Below are 20753 nucleotides of genomic sequence, written 5' to 3' on the forward strand. Positions count from 1 at the left end.
CAAGCTCTACTCTCGGTGCCCTTTCCATGATATCAACCATGGACTTGAACTTCCTTGGTGCCTCAGAAGTTTCTTCATCTCCACTACTAGTATCATGATCATCATTTTGAAAAGAAATAGGACTGAAAGTACCTCCAAATTGTTCCTCAGGACTGGATGCACCTTCGGTTTGTTCCTCAGGACTGGATGCACCTTCGGTTTGATCCTCAGGCGAGTGAGAGTCTTCCATAGACAACTCCAATGTCTTCCTCACTTCTTCTTGCCTTTTCCAATCCCACTTCTTTCCTTCTTCAAACTCGACATCTCTTGATACTTCAATCTTCTCATTCTCCAAAATGAGAACTCTATAGCCTTTGGATTGGTTGCTATATCCAACAAAGACTCCACGCTTTGCCTTGACGTCTAGCTTCCTCCTCTTTTGATTTGGGATATGTATGTAGCATATGCTACCAAACATTCTCATGTGTGACACATCTGGCTTGTGTCCACACCACTTCTCTATAGGAGTGACATCTTCTTCTATTGCCTTTGATGGCAGACGGTTTTGAAGATATGAGGCAGTGTATACCGCTTCTGCCCATAACTTGAGCGGTAAGTCTTGCTCTGCCAACATCGATCTAGCCATCTCCACCAAGGTCCTATTCATGCGCTCCGCTGCACCATTTTGTTGTGGTGAATAAGGCAAGGTGACTTGCTTATTGATTCCTTCTTCTTCACAGAACCGGTTGAATTCTCGTGAAGTGAACTCACCACCTCCATCTGATCTCAGTGTCTTGATGGTACAATCCGACTGCTTCTCCACCATTGCTTTGAACTTCTTGAACAGTGAGAATGTCTCTGACTTTTGCTTCATGAAGTATACCCAACACATGTGAGTATGATCATCCAAGAATAGCAAAAAGTATCGGCTTCCATCAACAGACTGGTGCTGCATCGGCCCACATACATCCGTATGTACAATCTCAAGCTTCTCTCTTGTCTTAGTTTGAGATTCCTTTGGGAAGCTTTTGCGTGATTGCTTTCCAAGTCTACACGCCTCACATGCTTCCTTCTTGACTTTAAACTTTGGTAATCCCTTTACCAAGTCTTTGTCTTGCATTTGTTGCAACCTTTTGTCGCCTACATGACCAAGTCTCTTGTGCCATGTCTCCATCTTTCCTTGCTCACTAGCGCTCAAGGCCTCTTCTACCTGAGCCGAACTCATCCTGATTCGATAGCTTTTGTGAGTCATTGGGATATCCATTATCCTCCTTCCTTTTGCATCATCTATGATGCATCTCTTCTCTTGGAAACTCACCCGGTATCCGCTTGAAACAATTTGTGGAACACTCAACAAATTTTTTGCCAAACCCGGAACCAAGAATACATTTCTGATGGTCTTCTTGCCACCTTTGGTCATGACGGTAATGTCTCCTTTACCGGCTGTCATGACTGTGCTTCCATTTCCAATCTTTATTGGAACCTTGATACTCCTATCAAGCTTTGAGAAGTAACTCTCCTCCTTTGTCATATGATTAGTTGCTCCACTGTCTACTAACCAGACATCTTCCATCACTGTTGTTGCTGCTTCGCTCGCACTGAACAACATGTGATCTTCATTTGAATCTTCTTCGAGACTCACATGTGCCTTCTCTTTCTTCTTTGAGTAGCACTGATTTGCAAAGTGGCCTAACTTGCCACAATTGTAACACTCCTTGTTACTTCTGTGATCCTTCTTTGGATCTTCCTTCTTCTGTTTCCTCCAACACTCGCTCTCATTGTGGTTGTTTCTCTTGCAGAAACCGCACCACTTCTTGCCTCCCTGGCGCTTTGAGTTGTCTTGTGTAACACCAGAATTTTTGTGTTTAACACGAGCATCGAATGCTCCTTCACTGGTGCTTTCTTCTCTTGCAGCCAGCCTTGCTTCATGAGCCTTCAAGATCCCGATCAACTCTGTCATCTTTGTTGAAGTCAAATCGCTTGTTTGCTCCAACACACTGACTATGCTATCGAACTTGGCTGGGAGAGAGATGAGTATCTTTGTATGAGTTGAACATCTGACTTCTGTTCACCATGATAAGTTAATTGATTTGCCAATTCAACTATCTTATCTGTGAAGACCTTAATGTCTTCATTCTCATACATCTTCAGATTCTCATACTCCCTTCGCAATGTTTGAAGTTTAATCAAACGAACTTGAGGAGAGCCTTCATACTCCTCCTTCAATGCATCCCACGCCTCTTTGGATGTTGATGCTGCTGCAATCCGTGAGAATATATGATCCGATACAGCAGTTTGCAAGATTTGCAAAGCCAATGTATCGTTCATCATCGCTTCTTCTCTAAGCGATCTTGTCCCTGCTGTTTCAGGGGTTTCATCCACTTGTGCTGGTGGGGCTGCTACGCCTTCTTCAACCACAGACCATAACTTCCTGGTCTTGAGAATGGTTGTCATCTTGATGCTCCAGAAGTCGTACTTCTCTCCATCAAATATGGGGATTACTTGATTCTTCATCGTTTCGAGTGATTCCAAAATCGTATGACAAAATCCTCTAGTCTCCTTTTCTCCACGCCAAGTGTTTCTCTTACTAGTGCTTTTTTCTTTGTCCTCTCAAACGTAAAGCTCTGATACCATGTTAATCTTTTACCAACCGCTTGTGTTACACAACGATCACAGTGTGTTACACACGAGTTCGAGAGAAAGAATAAGATAGACGTTTCAGGCTTATAAACTTTTCTGAAAATACTTTTGTATTATTGAGATTCGGTAATCTGTTTACAACAGATGATTGATCTTTATATAGAGATCGAATCAATACAAGTATAAGAGACACAACTCTTTATACTAAAGGACACAACTTGAAGAGTTACAACTCTTTGTGTAATAACATAAATAACTAACTTATGTAAATGTATCAAGGAGAGATTAGATTATATAGTTTAACAGTCATGAACCGCTTTTGTTGCAGGCAAAGACTAGTAAGGCGCGTGAAGTATTCTCTGAAGAAAACTGGAAGAAGATATTTGGCCAACGGAAATGGATCAGAGATGCGTTGGTTAGGGGAAAAAAACTTCTCAGTTAACTTTCTGATTTAAAAGGAAGATTCTTGTTATTTGAGTTTGTAGGTTTACGTTTTTGTTGTCTGTAAAACACTCTAAATTTCAAATTTCCTTCTCAATAAAATCAGTCTTTCATTTCCATGACCAATTAATCACAAATTTACATCATAGATGCACAACATTAAAATTGTGCAACTTTCTATTATTAGAAAATAAAATACTGTATATACAAGATGTAAAACAACGAAATGATTAAAAGAAAAAAGTTGTCGGAATGACAGAACTTCAGACATAAAGTGGAACTCGAAATAATTTATTTGCTGAACTACACGAAGTAGCATAGCATATAACATCAATATAAAACAATTGAGTTACACAAGTACACCAAATGAGTTTTGGTTTTCACACAATGAAAGGTTTTGAACCTAAGATGACACTTTTGGTACACAAGTCCTACTGAAAACGAATTTACTTAAAAGAGATATACAAACCAGAATGTAAACAAGAAGAATACAATTAGCTCAACTTAGGAATATGAAACCACACTCATTACTATCGCCATCCCATCACCATCACCTTAACCACAATAACTCTGGAGAACAAAAAAATGAATTTAAAAGAAAATAATGAAAGAAAGAAAAACATACTACCGGCAAACCAACCAACCAACCACCACCAAACAGAGGTACCAGAAAACTCTGATGTTGTTGATGATGATGGACTTAAACCGGTATTGCATCAACGTTCGATGAGTCTTCACATCTCAATACGATTCCTTCAAGGCTTGTTGGGAAAGTGCATCTACTCCACTGCCAACCAGCTGTAATTGGCTCAGATGATGGGACTATCATTAACACATTATCATTTCTCTGCACCACTCCGATCACACTCACTGTGCTTCCTTCTTTTATATACCTGATATTGAGACCCAACAGAGAGATTCATGATCGAAGCTTCTATTAATACTTTGTTTTATGAAAAAGATTTGTTTGTTACCCTTCTTTTAGTCGCATTATTCGATCATCGCTTGATAGATTCTTCTGCCTTAACCACCGAACAAAATCTGGGGACATTTTCTCACTTCCGTGCTTATAATCGATGACAGCAGAATCATCTACAAGAGGTGTTACCTTTGCACCATTTCCGGTTTTGACTAAGGCTCTTAGCCCAGATTGGAAATCTGATATGTAAAAGTCCACCACATGTCTCTGCCACATAACGGTATAACTTTATTAAGGATATCTTTTGATGGGACTGAGGCAGATAGTATAACATTGGGGAATCACTAACCTCTGATGATCTCAGTCCCCATGTGAAGCAACGATGTGAAGAATTGGCTGGCTTCGAACCCCATCCGCGATACTCATATAGACATGTGGATGTGTACACACATCTGGGAACTCTTTGAAAGGATGACTCCAGCGGCACATTACCACAGGTAACCACCTTCAAATAATAGAAAGTGAATCAAGATCATAAACATAGCAAACCATGACTAAAGATGCATTCAATAGCTAATGTCATTCTTCAACTAACTACTTACCCCAGTGACCTTCACGAATTGACCATTTTTGGCAGTTCGAAGGTCAGCATCAGGATAACGAGCAATAAAATCCGTGATACCACGTCTCCCCCAACAACTATTCCAAATAAAAAGTGCAGCAACAACTGTAAAGAAGACCGCAACAACGATGAGGAGCATCGGATTGTGAACTGCACCAAGAATGAAGCCTCCGGCAAGGAACCCCATTATAAAAATAAGAACAACCAGCCACAACACAGACTTCGGGAAGCTCTTCAAACTGGAAAACTCATCTTCCGGACCAAGGGTAGTCACCGCCTGGTTGTGGACAACAGACGCCATATGCGTCTTCAACGAACCAGAAGAGTCTAAAGGACCAGAAACCTTCCTGGGAGCGCCAGACGAGTTCAAAGGCCCAGAGGTTATCAGACCCGTAGCCGGAAGAACAGGAATAGGACCAGAATGCTGCCGCGTCACACCACCAGACTGCGGTCCAGACGATTTCTTCAGAGGCTCTCCGTGCTTGGACAAAGGTCCGGAGTTAGTTTTCTTCATGGAAACAGACCCACCACCAGAAGAGGCCAAAGACCCAGACATCCGACCGGTAGCGTTGGCAGCACCAGGACCTGACTGAGCAGTCCCGGCGAACGAGCCGGACCTGGAAGGAGCGCCGGGGATGGGACCAGACTTCCTCGACTTACTCCCATCTGTAGGAATAAACATCTTCCCCAACTCTCCAGATTTCTTGATATCTCCACCCGTGTAAGGCATCGCTGTTGAGCTCATCGTTGGAGGCCTCTCTTTAGGCTGCTCAGGCCGTCCAGACACAAACAGCCCGTTGCCGAGCTGGTGAGATGGGTATCTCGAACCCATTTCGTTTTACTTAAAAGGAGAAAACCAAGAGTAAAGTTGAGTCAATAAGAACTCCAAATCCTACAGAAACAACAACACATAGCATTATACACATAAAAAACATTATAATAAAACGAAAACAGATGGTCAGATTCGTGACAGGCTAAACAATGAGCTAATACAACAATGGAAAAATACAAAAAGGAGAAAAAAGCAAGCTAGCCGCCACAAGAGAGTTAATGAGAAATCAGATGATCACTGGACCACTCAGATCCCTAACTGTCTACAAACCTAGATCGCCATTTTTTAACATACAGCTGGAAGAAAACGATCAGTCAAGAGAAATCGAATTCGAGGAGAATTGATGAGACGCGAAGGGGTGGATTCGTCGTACCTGAGGGAGAGTGTGTGAGTTTCTCGGGAAAATGTAGTCAACGGCGAGAAAGTTAGTTGCTATTCTGGGAGTGACAGTAGTAGAAGAAGACGGAAACGGAAGGGATACTGAGGAAGAAGCTGATGAGATCCGGTGAGCTCTCTCTCTCTCTTCTCCGTCGTGTTGTGGATCTCGATCTCTCTCTATCTCTGAGCTGTAACAGCTGATGAGTTGTCTCAGTCTTCTCTCTCTCTCTTGTTTATTTTCTCTCTCTAAAAGGGCTAAGATTTTTTTTTAATTTGTCCACCAAACTGAGCTAAGGAAGAAGAAGGGACACTCGTCTGTTTTTTTTTTTTCTCTAGGACAAAAAAAAAGGAATTGTAATATTTAAATTTGAAAACAATGTTTTTCAGTGTCCACATTTTTTTAAATGTATTTTATCATTAATCTTTCATTAATTTTAGTTTGTTTCACGAAAATGTATTTTTGTGTTTTTTATAAAAAAAATATAAATTTCAAAAAAAATTAATTGACTTTATTGAATTACTATTGGTCAAAAGTTACTGAAAATTGAAAATTATAGAAAACAATACATTTATTATTGTGATAGTTTAATGTGTTTTGTTAATATGTATGAAAATATTAAAAATATAAGTATATTTTTTTTGGAACAGATAGATAGAGTATTAAACTTGATTTAATCATTTGATATAAATACGTAACATGTCTATGTAATCGTCTTTCCACCTAATCTTGGTAAAGTTAGTTGGTCTTTCTATTCTATAAGATCAATCTACATATTTACCAATTCTGCAGCAAACGTTCTTGAGGCCGTAAGTGATCAAATATGTTAAATAATTTGCATTTTTCACTAAATATATACATAATTTCCAAACTGTATTGAATTTGTTCAGCGATCAGCAGTATTTTTCATATAACTGTTGTCTTTTCTTTTCTGAATCCCTTAACACAATTTCAGTTACATGTGTGTGTGTGTGTTTAATATGCACATGCTAATAATATCAGTTTGGTAACTGGATTTGTTAATGTTTCGTTTTCTTTGGTACGTACGTCTAAATGATTTTGCTAATTTTGTTTTGCCGATTTTGTTAATTATTGGAAGTTTTTCTTTTAAGCAAAGTAAAATTCGAAAAAAGTAATGATTGGTCACATCGACTGGTTAGTCAATCTATTTACCCGTAAATCAAGCTCTGTCGATCCAATAGTTTACATCACCTATTTCAATCAGCATTTATTCTTTATATGAGCATTTTTTTCAAGAACATGTGATTTCATTCATTAGTATGCATTATGCGAAAACCTTGACTAGCGAAAGACACGTAATAGCTAATAATGCAACCCATTTATAATGATTGAATCAAGCCGAGAAAAACATATACATAGAGATAGATAACCTTTAAATTACGAAATAACGTAGGAAATATAAAGCACAGTTTTGAGTCTGGCTATTAATATAAGAGAAAAATAGATAGGAATGACCCACAAAAAACGTGGTTACTAGTCTTGATGCTTTTGTAGAATGCAGTTTATCTAATCAAATTAAAATGTTTTATGCGGACCGATCCACCTTTGAATTTGGCATTTTGTTGTCATCCACTGTAAGAGCTACTCATTCTGCTGCTCCTGATGGGAACAATTAAAGTCTCATCAGTCACACAAGACCACCTAAAGCGAACAAATGTATAAAATTTCATTACATACATTTCTTCCTAACTGATGTTCTGTCTCAACTCAAATGATCTGAAAGCTGAAACCTTTAAACTAACTCTAAACTACAAACTCAAACAACAGTAGAAAAACTGAATCCGCCGATATTCCTACATTTTTAAGAAGCCGATGACGGATCTGTCCCACTCTTAACGGTGGACCAAACCTGACCAATGCCTCTGGTAACGTGAGGCCAGACGGCGTTAATCCCGTTAAGTGCCGCACCAGAAGCTAAACCCAACACGAAAGTCTCAACGTATCCAGGCTTCGTCTCCAGTTTGGCGTCCACGACGGCGAGCCTTCCGTTAATGGCGTCGATTTTCCTCGCGTCGGTTAAAAGCTTGTCCTTGCTGGAGGCGTTGTTCTTGGAGGACGAAACGACGCGGACGAGCGCGTTTTGTAAGTCTTCGACGACTTTAACCGAGGCTTCGGCTGGTTCGAGGCCTCGTTTCTGGTAGTGAGAGATTAGCTCCGTTGCTGTTGGGAGTTTCTTGGGTTTCTGCTTCGCTCCGGTTTGGCTTTGTTCTGATTTGGTTTCCTCCGCCGCGTTCGCGTTCGCTGTCGCCGGTAAGAGAGTAGATAGAAAAAAATTATATCAACTTTGGGTAATATTTCCTTTGTGGACCTTATAAATGGGCCTGGGCCCAAAAATATTGTGAAATAATGTTTCTTAATAAATGATTAACCTGATGCAGTGTGATTATCATACTATGATTTTGCCTAATACAGTATGATTTTGCCTAATACACCCTTTTTCCTTGTGTTTAATGGTTTTAGTTCCCTACATCTTCTGATAAATTGTGATATTGTCTACAATTTAGTGATACCAGGCACTTCTAACTAGTGACATTTACATTCACAACCCAAATTCACACAACAATTACCAAAAAAAAGTTACTCTTCATTTGCATTTTGCAGTAAACATGCTAAACAAATTTAACACCACTTTAGACCACCAAGAGAACAGAACACATTACCATTTTTACAAGAAAAAACAACAACAAAAAAGTCGTCCATGCTTTAAGCATTAGCTATTTACATAACTCCACACCAAGAGGACCATATTACAAACCAAAAGTTAACCACCTAAAGTCGTACTTGTATATACTGAGCCATTAGGCATTAGCTACCATTTACTAACTATCACCCATGATCTAACTTTAGCTCTTACGTGAGCATCCACCACAGTTAGTCCCATGTGCCGCGAAGTAGAGGAATAGCATCCACATCGTCCCCAAAAGTCTTCACAAGATCGCACGAGGACTCATCGCCTTCACCTCCAGACTCCAACTCCACCCCTAACTCTTTCTCTATATCATCAGACGCCGATATCAGTAAAAACTCACACCCTTCATAATTCAAGAAATCTGGCGGGTCGGCTGCTCCAAACCGGGTGTGACCCAAATGGGCCTGAAGATGGGCTGGAAACTGGGCCTTTCTTTTCCTCTTCAGCCCTCTAAACCCTGAACCTCTCCCTCCTTTTCCTTGCTCCGGGTTACGCACTTGGATCAAGAAAGAGCCTTCCGGTTCAATGTTCATCGACTCTTGTGGCTCGTGTTTTTCTGTCGGCGATGGATACTCGAGTTTGTAGACAAGATGTGTATGGTGTTTTCTTGTCGGATAAGGTTTATGTCGGAGAATTCTGTATATTCCTTCTCCGACAGCTCTTGCGGGAGGATTGTGTCTATGACCTCGAGTCTTCGTCTGGTATTCCTCTTCAAAACAAATAAAGTTTTTTTTTTCTTTAAACAATAAACAAATAATTTTTCTAACGTTATCCACCCAAAAACAAATATTTTTTTTAACGTTACCTCCTTTAAGAGCTTCTTTTACATCTTCAACTTTCTTCGTCACCATTTCTACGAACCCCCAGAAAGGTTGAGACTTCTTGCTCGGATCGGGAAGAGTTTTCTTACCCATCACTATGAATCGTAACAGAATCTGTTTCTCGATGTTCACTTTCTACAAAAGAAAAAAAAAATCATCATGAGTAAGAGAATGATCATATCTCGTATACTGTAGTGTTCTTGGTCTTCTACCTCAACACCGTGTCCTCCTTCACCTCCTTTCTTTGAGCTGTTATTCTCGTCTTCGTCACCGGAACCTTCTTTACCAGAGAGAGGGTCTTGTTTCTCCTCAACGGGATTCTCACCGGACTCTGGACGCATGACTATGTATAACCTTTGAACATCGTCCACGCTGTGAGCTTCTTCTTTGTTAACCTTTGGCCTATAAAAGAAGAATATTTCTCCTCTTTCTTGGATCTCAACCTGAGGATCTGGTCTCGTCTTTACTTCTTTACCTTGTCCCATCTTTGTACCTCTCAACTGGGACTCTCAACACGTTAGTTAAATTCACCTTTAGAAACACACTTCTCTTTTTAAACACCAAAACACAGTTTTTGTCTCAAGTGATGACACTTAACAACGTTACTAGGTTCCCACGTCCTTGTTACTGTTTGCACGTGTCGAACGAATCAACATGTGATTCACTGTCTTAACAACAAAAATGACGTGACAACGTTGTATGATCCCACGTCAATTGTCAATCTTAAAATGTTAATTTAATCCAACATTAATATGTGTTGAAAATTCATATTTACTGTATATATATATATACATATTGTTTTTTTAATTATCAATATATACATTGTTTCTTAATCGAAATTCAATTTTTTTTGTTGGCTCTCCCAAACACCTCTTTTCTTCAAGCTCAAACAAACAACTCTCTTCCTGAATATATACATTGCTCTTGGTTTTCTTCTACTGATATTTTTCTCCTGCAGATCAAAATCTCAATCATGAATATATCATACCAGTGATAACATGATCATGATTTTACTGTTTTAGCGAGAAAACAAGACTTTGCGGTTTTTATAGAAAAATTTGTCTTTGATTTGAAACAAGAAAGTGTCATATTTTTACCAGATTCCTTGTCTGTGCTCAAACCTATGGGTGTGACATTGTAGATCCTTCATTCGATATAGAAGAACCTGCATTGGATATATAAGGAGCACTCCTACCTTCCTGCAACTCCCAACACACAAAAAATAAAAAATAAAATCATAGAGATAATATATATCTAATCTGATTCAATGTCAATACAAACTCTTACCGATGTATAAGAGACTTGGCTAGAATGTGACATGGGTCCATGTCCAGCGTAATACACACTTTCAAGACTCTCTTCACCCATCTCTCTCAGTCTATTAAGCACAGGCATCACTTCTTTACCAAGATCAGGCCTATCTTTTCTTCTCAGCTCAGCACATTGTAACGACAACTTAGCAAGAGACATAGCTTCCTCCAATGGCCAATCCGGTACCGCAGGGTCAAGCATATCTATAAGCTTCCCTTCTTCAACCGCTTGCTCCACGTAATAAGCCAAACCCATCGGCTGTTTCGCAGTCAAAAGCTGCAAGAGCATGATCCCTAGCGAATAAACATCAGACTTCACGCCCAACATTCCTGTTTGTTGATACTCAGGGTCGATGTAACAGAACGTGCCCGCAGCTGACGTGGCTCTGCACTGCGTCACGTTCTCTGCTACCGCGGGGACGAGTCTCGCGAGCCCCACGTCGCTGATCTTGCTGACGTAGTTGTGGTCGAGGAGGACGTTTCCTGGTTTCAAGTCTCTGTGGACGATTGGTTCTGGTTTGGTCTGGTGTAGGAAGAGGAGACCTGTGGCGATCTCGGCCGCGATTCTGAAACGCAGTTGCCATGATATGGCGGGAGTGTTTCCGCGTCTGAAGAGGCGGTCGTCTAAGCTTCCTTTGGCCATGTATTCGTAGACGAGGATACCGTATTCTGGACAGGCTCCTAAGAGAAGGACCATGTTTGGATGTCTTATGCAACTTAGTACTTCAACCTATGTATCATAACACACATGGAGTTTCAAACTTTGTCATTCAACAATTTTAAGCATAATAAAAACAAAAACCCTGAACTATTTCTTGTAAGACAAGTAAACTAGATTTTTTTAAAGAGAAATTTTTGAAATAGCACATTTCAAAGTTTATCAAAAAATAACATCCATGATCAAAATTCTCAACTAAATTCAACAAAAAAACACTATGAGTTATTCGAACTCCTAAATCCTAATCACACCTCCACTTTCATTAATACTAAACCGTAAATCAATCAATCCAAGCTCAAATATAAGATACAAATGTATTTTTAACTTTTAATTAATGTTATTTTAGGATTTTTTTATTATATGATAATTTTGCCATAAAACATGATTTAATGTTAATTGAAGGTATATATAAAAAAATATTTTGATGGAGAGATTGCAATGGGGTTAGCTATAAATGCATCTAAAATCATTTCATTTTACCTCTTTGTGAAACTGTGATCTTCCTTGAGCAGCGTCAGGACGCAAAACCTTAACAGCAACACTTGTGTGATCAAGATGACCTCTAAACACAGGACCATACCCTCCTTCTCCAACTTTTCTTGACTCTGCGAAGTTTCCAGTTCCTTCTTCGATTTCTTGAACAGAGTATTTCCTGTACCTGACGATGCTATGTCGTGGGAAAGAGTCGTTTTCTTTCAGTGCCTTCATCTCTGCGTTTAGTCTTCTCTTTGCTTCTGCTTCCGCAAGCCTGTGCGCAGCTTCAGCAGCTTCTGTGGCTGTTCTGGCCTTTGCTCTCTCCTTCTCCACCATTGACATTGCTGTCTCCTCTGTCATCTTTAGTTCTTCCATTCTTCTTTCCTCTTCTGACCTCAGCCTTTGCAGCTCTGTCGCCTAAAACAGAATTTAAAGCAGTTTAGATTTTAATTAGATTTGAATCTGTTTAGACTCATTTAAAATTATAGTTGACTTTTTATTTTTATTTATGATGTAAAAGTATTTTGAATAAAAATATCAGTTTGTTTTAAAATAAAATTTAAAATTTATTTTAAGAATGTTTTCATAATAAATGTTTTAAGTTTAATTTGTTTAAATTGAAAAAAAAAAATTGGAAAATGAAAATTTGAAAACCTCGTTCCTTGCGGTTAAAGCTTCTCTGCAAGCTGAGCTATACATATCCATGGTTTGCTTTAGCTCTAAACGCAGTCTCCTCATTTGAGCTTCAACATCACCCTGCAAACAAAACAAATGTAACAGAAAACTAAATAAGATCTAAAACGAATAAAACAAATGTGAATATGATTGTAACTTGTATACCAAGCTTTGAGACGAGTAGGAGCAAGAGGTTCTTCCACTCTCTTCAGAAGCAGTAGAAGCGTTATTGAGAAAACCCAAATCCGTAAACTTGATTCCTAACCTATTTGACCCAATACTCTGCTCTGAGCTAGTTGACATTCTTGAGGTTCTTGCCGAGTCTGGTAGATCGTAGGTGAAAGAGGACCGGTCTACACTCGGTCTCCCAGAGCTGATATAGGAGATGTCAGAACCTTGTTGTGAAGCATTTATGAATGAGTACTCTGACTCTGAATCTGAGAAGTCCCCCATTAGTTTCATATGTCCTTGTGGTGGTTTCACAAACCCTGATCTACACATGCAAAAATAGAAACAAAGATTTGGAAAAATTGTTAAGTAAAATCACACATAGAGAAACTTTAACAGTAATCTAACATGACAATCAATACCTTGGACCATCTGAATCAACTGATCTTCGTCCCCTAGAATATGCTGGTGTGGTAGCTGTTGAAACAAGAAAAAATGAACAAGGTAAGAGAATGTATGTTGAGTTACTTGAGACGCAAGCAAGATTGAAACCTTCACGTGTTTTGTGTTTGTTCTCAGTGGTTTCGTGATTGTCAAATTCGCTGAGAACTGATGGATGGTAAGGAGCAGGACGAGAGGAGCTTCGCAGGGAAGAGATTTTGCTTTTGGCAATGACGTAGACATTGCAAAAATCTGGAGCTGCCTTTGATACACTCGTTGGTAAATCCGTTTTGAATCTTCTGTTGATGATCAAAATTTTGAAAAAGAAAACACTAGTTTTGGTTAATCTTCTGCTGCACGCAACAAATAAATTAAAACCCTAATCAATTTATTTACCTCATAAAGCTGTTTCTTGATGGGGCACCAAGTACTAAGTTCTCAATCGCAGAAACTGTAACGTATTCGACAATTGCTTTGACTTTGTCTACATCTTCAAGCACAACGTCCAGACAATTAATCTACACAAATACAAAAAAAGCTTTTAAGATTAATTGATCGGTCTCATAATAAGATCTTGATTTCAACTATTTACTATAATAATTATTATTTTTAATGATTAGGAGGTTTTAGGTCCGAGACCCCTTGTGACCTTGAGAAATTCTATTAGATAATTCAAAATTTTAACCATTAGGTTAACTCGTTATTGGTTACCTCCTTACGGCTGCAAAAACAGTGGAAAGATACAAAGAGATGTTTTGTTTCCTTCTCTATCTGCTGCTTATGTGTTATTCCTTCTTCAATGTCTGCAATGTCCAGAAAACCAAAAAAAATTACTAAATCACTCGAACTTTTCACAAGAATCATTGATCAAACATGAAGGCTTGAAAGCATTAGTGTGTGAGAATGTTGATAAATTAACCTGAAGAAGATTGAGATTTGGGAACGACATGAATAAGAGCAAGAGTTTGACCACGAGAAGTAAGATTCTCCATTGTCCATTTAAGAGCATTTTGGCTGGTTTTATCGTTGTCTATTGCAATAGCAACTGAACCACTTCTTGTTCCTTTGGTTGTCGCATCTGTTTTCGGTAGCCACATTGTTGTCTTTCTCCTTCTTCTTCTTTTTTTTTTTCTTTTCGTGCAAGGAAAAAGTAACACAAATGATATATTTTCCTACTTTTGTTTAGTAAATGTTATATTTGGAAGTTTTTTTTCTAAAAAAAATAAATAATTTAATGGGTTGAGAAAGTTTTCTATTTTCATTGTTTCTTATCTGATGGATAATATTTAGGAAGGGTTATATTTTGGGATGAAAATCTAATTTCAGAGTTAAAACACAAAGCACACAAATTAAGCATTGTTTTTTTCAATAATTATTTGTTTGATTTGAATGTGTGGAAACTATAAAGCTTATGGTATAAAATAACATGTACATATCATAAATTACATATTTACCTCTCTTTTTTTCCCTTCATAATTAACATCTATTGTGGTCTTAGTTTTTGTAGATTCTTGAAGATAACTTTTTTTGTATTTGTGATGAAGAAGTTATTACATCACAAAACCCATTTTCTAACTTAAAAGATCGTTTCAATGTACTACTCCAACAACATTAAATAATTAGTTCTTATGTTTTATTTGGTTGTTGTGGAAAATATTTTAGAACAAAAATATTTTTCAAAAAAGAGAAAATAAAATATTTTTGAAAAGTTTTTTAGGAAATACTGAAAAGAACCCAAGGACCACTGAGATCACTCATTCAATCTTTTAGACCGTTATAAACTTATAATGCTTTCTTTTATCTGTCTGAAGTTGATATTAGTTTCTCTTTTTGATCAACTTATAATGCTTTCTTTTATCTGTCGAGTACTCTGCAGCAATCAAGTGATCCTACTCAAGCTTTTCTTTCAGTCCATCATCTATATCATCTGGAGAGAAAGGAACTCGCGTATCTTCACCTCAGTGTCTTCCTCGTCGGGTGTTCTTCATCTAGCGCTTGACATGTTACTTCGTGACCGGCTCCTTTCAGTTCCAGCACCATCCCCAGCCGGCCCTTCGCTCCTTCAGCTGTATTTTGCCTCGTATCGGCCTCCTTGAGGTTCTTTCTTCGACTTGTTTTTGTTTTTGTTTTTGTTTTTGTTTTTGTTTTTGTTTTTGTTGTGTTTGTTGTTGTTTCATGTCGTGTAATAAGTTGCTTGCAATATTGTGAAAAATTCAAAAATGGTATAATATTAACATTTTACCGAAAAAAGAAAAAAAAAAACTTTTTCCCTCGGAAAATAAAACTTAAGATGATAATATGAATCCATTCAATGCACATACAACTGTAGAAAAAGTTCCAATTTTAACCCGAACAATTTCATGCATGCCAGATACAACCTGAACAAATAATCAGTGTTAAATACAATTTCAATTCAATTATAATTCAAAAAAACTTTTTAAATTTTTTAAAACGTGTATAAATACATTGATTTTAACATAAGTTACTCAACAGTTAACAAGATAAAATAATATCGTTTTGATCTAAATTTTTTTATAAAAAATATGTTCATTCGAGGACTCAAACCCGTGCTTTGATACTCTTTTTTTTATACTCATTATGATATTCATTTAAAAGGACACACTACCCACTAGACTAAAGTATTTTTTGAAATATTATTAGAAATTAAAAATTATATAAACCACTAAGTCCATAAATTAAAATGTTCGGATTGTATTTAGCATAACTGAAATTGTTGAACTGAAATTGTTGAGACTGAATTTGACACTTTCGCCATAACTACACTAAGCAACTCTGATTAAGTAACTAAAAACAAAACCCAACGCGCATCAAAAAGGCGTTTAGCGCGTGAGACCGATCTCTCGGCTTTTTCGCACAATAAAAAAAAATTATAAGGCCAAGAGCGCGTGAGTAGGCCTTCCACCAGCCAATTTATTCCTGACATAATTTAATACTTTTTGTTCTAATTTTTTTCCTTTGATATATTTCCAAGTCTAAAAAGAAAAATAACTCTTTTTTTATAAGAAATTTTGGGCTGAAGTCTATATAATCTTACACCCATATCAGAGAGTAAAAACGATTTAATTTTTTCCCCGTCGCTAATAGGCTTTGCTTTGTACCTGGCACTTATGGTCACATGGTTTTATTGGTAAATCTAGTAGCTCCGGATTATTTCCAAGCAACTAATAGGCAAGCCTTTAGAAATTAGAACTTTCTGTTTCGATTTTTCTACGAGTGTCATGCAAACTTTAACATGCAGAATTGTTTTCTGTTTGCTCGACTTTTAACAATTTCTCAATCATAGCAATATCGATTGGGGGTGATGAGTATATATTACTATAAAAATGTAAGCTTTATTTTGACCAAAAAAATAAAATGTAAGCTTTATTTGTCTTATGGACTGTATCGTACATGTAGTGGGAAGGTGCTTTTTAATGCAAGATTCCTCAACTTTCCTACCATTTTTATCTTTTTATATTTTATGTGAATATTTTTACTTTAACTAGCAACAACATTTATTGTTCCTCATTTATGTTATTTGGCTTTAAAGCCATGAAGATCAATCATATCCTCTTGAATCCTTTTTTACAAAAAGCTATAGATCTCCTTTTATATTCCAACTTTCCATTACATGAAAACAAACACAATCAACACACACATCATTATCATTTTTTTTCTTTCGAAAAAAGACTAAACCAATCTGTTAAAATTACTTCAACGGTTTGGGAAGATAAAGGTTCAACCTTTAATTTTCACTCTGGTTTTTTCGAGTAGAACAACTCGTGCAATGGGGGGCTGTGATGAAAGTGACAAATAGCTAAAACTTTTCTCTTTGCATTTATTGAGTCTCTCTTTTGGACCCGATCCCATTCAACTCATCTTCACAGATGTCTCAACCTCTTTCTCCTCTGTCCACTCTTCTTCTCTTTCCTCCTTCCTTGATCACAAGGTTGTTTGTCTCAACCTCATTTTGTTGAGTCATTCATTAACCCCCTCTGGAGATATCCCAGACTTATAAGTTATTGCACCGACACAACGTTGAATAGGTTTTTGATCATACAATGTCTGGAGACTCTCTGCTCGCTTCTAAACAGTATAATTTCATTCCTTTTTCTTCAGTTTCTTTCTCCTCTCTGCTGAGTATTGATTCTTCTTCTTCCTACTCACTGATATGTTTTGCAGAGGAAGTTCTTTGTCCAGATTCTTTCAGACCAAATCAGTTAATCACTCGCAGGTTCAGTTTCCATCCATTAACTTGCTCCTCAAGCTGCCAACTCAATGAACCTTTATTCCATTCATTGCTTGAAACTCACTTTCTTATGATTGTTTTCTCAGGGTCTTGATTCTCCCAAGAACACCAAGTTTCACCAGCTTTACAAGTTCGAACTCGAGCATGATGTGAGTTTCATTCACCTAACCATATAGAGAAGTCTGTAAGAAAATGACTCAGTTCTGTTGTGGTATTAAACAGGTGAAGAGATTAAAAGATCAACTGCAAAAAGAGACTGCACTGCGAGCTCTATTGCTAAAAGCTTCTGATCAAAGCCACAAGATTGAGCTGTCGCACACTTCTTCTCTTCCACGTGGTGTATGTTTCCACACCATTTCTTACGTTCCAAGCTTACAACATTTGAACATTATGATTTGTGAATGTTTCCTCATTTTCAGGTTCAAGAACTTCTCTCCAGTATAGTAACTATGGAAGCTACAGTCACTATGCTCGAAGAAGAGATCATGTCTCTACACTTCTTACTGATTCAAGAACGGAACGAGAGGAAACTCGCCGAGTACAGCCTCACACATTCTCTGTCTCCACCTGTATGTTAAACTAAATTCTCCAGTCTTGTTGCCTAATCTTTGTGTGCTGTGATTGGCTCTGACTATAAGATGGTTTCTCAGAATACTACAGATTTGGTTAAGTTTTCCAAAAAGAAAGATACATTACGCCGCAAAGATCCTCACAGAAGCAAAGTGCCTAGGTCTCTGCAAAGCTGTGATAACGCTAATGAGCTATCCAAGGAGATGATAAGATGCATGAGAAACATATTTGTATCTCTCGGAGAGACATCTGCTGGTTCCAAATCCTCGCAAGAGATTGTTCCTTTCTCACCTACTCGCAAGAATGCTTCATCATCATCGTCATCAACGTGGTGGTCGCCTTCAGAACACTCGCGGATCTCCAAGTGGGTACAGAGCCCACGGATCGATATCAAGAAGAACTCAGATGTTTTAGCAACGGAGAGCAACGTGTTTGATCCGTATAGAGTCCAAGGAAAGCTGAGCTGGGCTGATATAGGAAGCTACAGATCCGCAACCGAAGTGGCTTCCATGTCTGTTGAGGAGAAACGGCTCGGTTATGCTTCAGATGAGTTATGGAGATTCAGGTAACTAACTACTTATTAACACAGCTTGTGATCTTGACAAGACTCTTATCTGGTTTCTTCATGACAGACACCTTGTCGAAAGACTTGCCAGAGTCAATCCAACAGAGCTAAGCCACAATGAGAAGCTTGCCTTCTGGATCAACATATACAATGCCTTGATCATGCATGTAATAACAACGTCTTCTCAAATTTTTGATCTGCATATACAAATTTACGGTTCTGACTATTGTCTGACTCAGGCATACTTGGCTTATGGCGTACCAAAAACCGACTTAAAGCTCTTCTCCTTGATGCAAAAGGTTTGATCCCCACACACACAACAAAACACTTCTTGGTTTTGGTTCGGTTAGAGGTTAATGTAAGTCTCTATTTCTATCAGGCTGCTTATACAGTTGGTGGGCATTCATACAACGCAGCAACGATCGAATTCATGACTCTAAAGATGAACCCTCCTCTGCATCGTCCTCAGATTGTACTAAACTAAACTTAAACTTCCACATAGTTTCTGCAATTTCTTCACTAACCAATCTAAACCTGAGAGTTTCAGGCTCTGCTTCTCTCCATTCTCAAGCTGAAAGTATCAGAAGAACAGAAACAGGCGGGGATAAGTACACATGAGCCTCTAGTGTCCTTCGCTCTCAGCTGCGGAATGCACTCATCCCCAGCGGTAAACTTTCCATATCAGATTTCTTTCTTCGTAGACACTACTGCAGTTTTTCACAGAAGTCACCTATCTGCAGGTGAGGATATACTCAGCGGAGAACGTAGGAGAGGAGCTTGAAGATGCTCAGAAAGATTATATCCAGGCGTCAGTGGGAGTGAGCCCCAGGGGGAAGTTGATTGTATCCAAGATGCTTCACTGTTTTGCTAAGAACTTTGTCGATGACTCCAAGGTTGCTCTGTGGATTTCACGTCACTTGCCTCCTCGCCACGCTGCGTTCGTTGAGCAGTGTATTCACCGGAGACAACGGTGGGGGTTTCTGGATTCATCTAGTAGCAAATGCGGTGTTATTCCTTTTGATTCACGGTTCCGATACTTGTTTCTTCCCTAATGATATGAAACACACATTGTTCCGCTGCTAGGGTATAGGGTCTATGGCTATTTAGGTGATTCTAATAAACAAATTAATGGATTCAGAACTGATAAACGAAATAAGAAAGATGAAACACAACACAAATTTTCAATATTGCAGAAGTTTAATAGTAATCATGCATACACATGAATGTGATTCAGACAAATAACTGAATGGTATTGTGTTCTGTTTGAAAGAGAACAATAAGGGAGAGATGAAACTAACTTGATCCTAACTAGGCATTGATAGATGAAACGTCGACTTTCCGAGGGGCTTGGACCACGTTCTTGTTTCCAGGGAATGAGTTGCGGGAGACGTCCACGAGTGCTTTGAAGCTGTAAGGCTCATGCATAGACAGCTCAGAGAGGACTTTACGATTCAGCTGGATGTTCTCCTTCATCAGTCCGTGGATAAAGTTACCGTAGTTCACCTGTTTTCAACCTTTAAATGTTAAGATTCCAACCAAACATCTAAGTTAAATGTTAAGTACAAACCATTAAACAATCAATGGAACCAAGACTAGAAACAGAAGTCATAAAAAAGAGAAATTTAAGAGCACTCTAAACCACAAAACACTATACCCTAAATCAAGCATTCAAATTTACATAACAGAACACTAAAAAAAGAAAAATTTAAGAGCATCATAAACCCTAAATCACTAAACCCTATCTCAGAAATTTCATTTCTACACTAATCGAATTTGGAGGATGCAAAGAGAGAACGTACACCGTGCTGACGAGAGCCGGCGTTGATACGCTCGATCCAGAGACCTCTCATCTCACGCTTCTTGTTGCGCCTGTCTCTGTAAGAGTACTGAAGAGCTTTCTCCACTCTCTCCCTCGCGATTCTTATGCAGTTCTTCGCTCTTCCCCTGAAACCCTTGGCTAGCTTGAAGATCTCCTTCTTGTTCATCTTTCTCCTTTACTTTCTGAACTGTTCTTCCTTTCCTTGCTCCTCTCTCAGTGAGAGTCTCTCACTGTTCACGCCGCCTCTGTTGTTGTTTCCCTTCTGTTTCAATTCCGGGTCGATCGGGTCGGATCAGATCCAAGACAAATCCGATCACAATTAAATAAAGCCCATTACTTGTTTAATGGGCCTCGCTCCATTGTCAGTGTCACCAAACAAAAGACACGTGTTGCCACGTCATGAAGAGACAGTAACACGTGTTAC

The 20753-nt window shown here is 38.4% G+C and overlaps 6 protein-coding genes across 8 annotated transcripts; 1 reads left to right on the plus strand and 5 right to left on the minus strand.

Moving 5' to 3' along the window:
- Nucleotides 1-3347: 3347 nt before the first annotated feature.
- Nucleotides 3348-6121, minus strand: LOC106387595 (uncharacterized membrane protein At1g16860). Of its 2 annotated transcripts, none has more exons than XM_013827489.3 (5): nucleotides 5807-6121; nucleotides 4582-5493; nucleotides 4329-4484; nucleotides 4035-4246; nucleotides 3348-3953 (listed from the first exon to the last, which is right to left on the minus strand). In XM_013827489.3, the coding sequence occupies exons 2-5, from the start codon at nucleotides 5431-5433 to the stop codon at nucleotides 3761-3763; spliced, it is 1413 nt and encodes a 470-aa protein (XP_013682943.2). In that variant the 5' UTR covers nucleotides 5434-5493; nucleotides 5807-6121; the 3' UTR covers nucleotides 3348-3760. The 2 variants fall into 2 exon arrangements, with proteins under 2 accessions (XP_013682943.2, XP_013682944.2); XM_013827490.3 differs by having other exon boundaries at nucleotides 4582-5442; nucleotides 5807-6089.
- A 1317-nt stretch (nucleotides 6122-7438) lies between these two features.
- LOC106385581 lies at nucleotides 7439-8099 on the minus strand (the record flags this gene model as incomplete). The annotated part of the gene is made up of 1 exon (XM_013825490.3): nucleotides 7439-8099. A coding segment is annotated over one exon (468 nt), but the record flags the coding sequence as incomplete, so codon positions are not given.
- Nucleotides 8100-8474: 375 nt separating this feature from the next.
- On the minus strand, nucleotides 8475-9876 carry LOC106385649. The gene is made up of 3 exons (XM_013825557.2): nucleotides 9553-9876; nucleotides 9325-9475; nucleotides 8475-9228 (listed from the first exon to the last, which is right to left on the minus strand). The coding sequence occupies exons 1-3, from the start codon at nucleotides 9823-9825 to the stop codon at nucleotides 8702-8704; spliced, it is 951 nt and encodes a 316-aa protein (XP_013681011.2). The 5' UTR covers nucleotides 9826-9876; the 3' UTR covers nucleotides 8475-8701.
- A 317-nt stretch (nucleotides 9877-10193) lies between these two features.
- On the minus strand, nucleotides 10194-15935 carry LOC106385285 (U-box domain-containing protein 35-like). Of its 2 annotated transcripts, XM_048738153.1 has the most exons (11): nucleotides 14046-15931; nucleotides 13838-13929; nucleotides 13523-13644; nucleotides 13238-13425; nucleotides 13108-13162; nucleotides 12683-13010; nucleotides 12497-12598; nucleotides 11849-12259; nucleotides 10628-11380; nucleotides 10438-10539; nucleotides 10194-10292 (listed from the first exon to the last, which is right to left on the minus strand). In XM_048738153.1, the coding sequence occupies exons 1-10, from the start codon at nucleotides 14221-14223 to the stop codon at nucleotides 10462-10464; spliced, it is 2307 nt and encodes a 768-aa protein (XP_048594110.1). In that variant the 5' UTR covers nucleotides 14224-15931; the 3' UTR covers nucleotides 10194-10292; nucleotides 10438-10461. The 2 variants fall into 2 exon arrangements, with proteins under 2 accessions (XP_048594110.1, XP_048594109.1); XM_048738152.1 differs by having other exon boundaries at nucleotides 13108-13425; nucleotides 14046-15935.
- A 965-nt stretch (nucleotides 15936-16900) lies between these two features.
- Nucleotides 16901-19697, plus strand: LOC106387590. The gene is made up of 11 exons (XM_013827481.3): nucleotides 16901-17219; nucleotides 17309-17360; nucleotides 17462-17524; nucleotides 17598-17714; nucleotides 17795-17944; nucleotides 18026-18510; nucleotides 18578-18677; nucleotides 18750-18809; nucleotides 18890-18982; nucleotides 19058-19177; nucleotides 19251-19697. The coding sequence occupies exons 1-11, from the start codon at nucleotides 17188-17190 to the stop codon at nucleotides 19560-19562; spliced, it is 1584 nt and encodes a 527-aa protein (XP_013682935.2). The 5' UTR covers nucleotides 16901-17187; the 3' UTR covers nucleotides 19563-19697.
- LOC106387593 (50S ribosomal protein L20-like) lies at nucleotides 19671-20625 on the minus strand. Its single transcript, XM_048738154.1, has 2 exons — nucleotides 20310-20625; nucleotides 19671-20013 (listed from the first exon to the last, which is right to left on the minus strand). Exons 1-2 carry the CDS (start codon nucleotides 20493-20495, stop codon nucleotides 19819-19821), a joined length of 381 nt encoding a protein of 126 aa, XP_048594111.1. The 5' UTR covers nucleotides 20496-20625; the 3' UTR covers nucleotides 19671-19818.
- Nucleotides 20626-20753: the final 128 nt, after the last annotated feature.

The sequence above is a fragment of the Brassica napus genome, chromosome A8, assembly GCF_020379485.1.
Source record: "Brassica napus cultivar Da-Ae chromosome A8, Da-Ae, whole genome shotgun sequence".
In the NCBI taxonomy this organism is placed as follows: Eukaryota; Viridiplantae; Streptophyta; class Magnoliopsida; order Brassicales; family Brassicaceae; genus Brassica; species Brassica napus.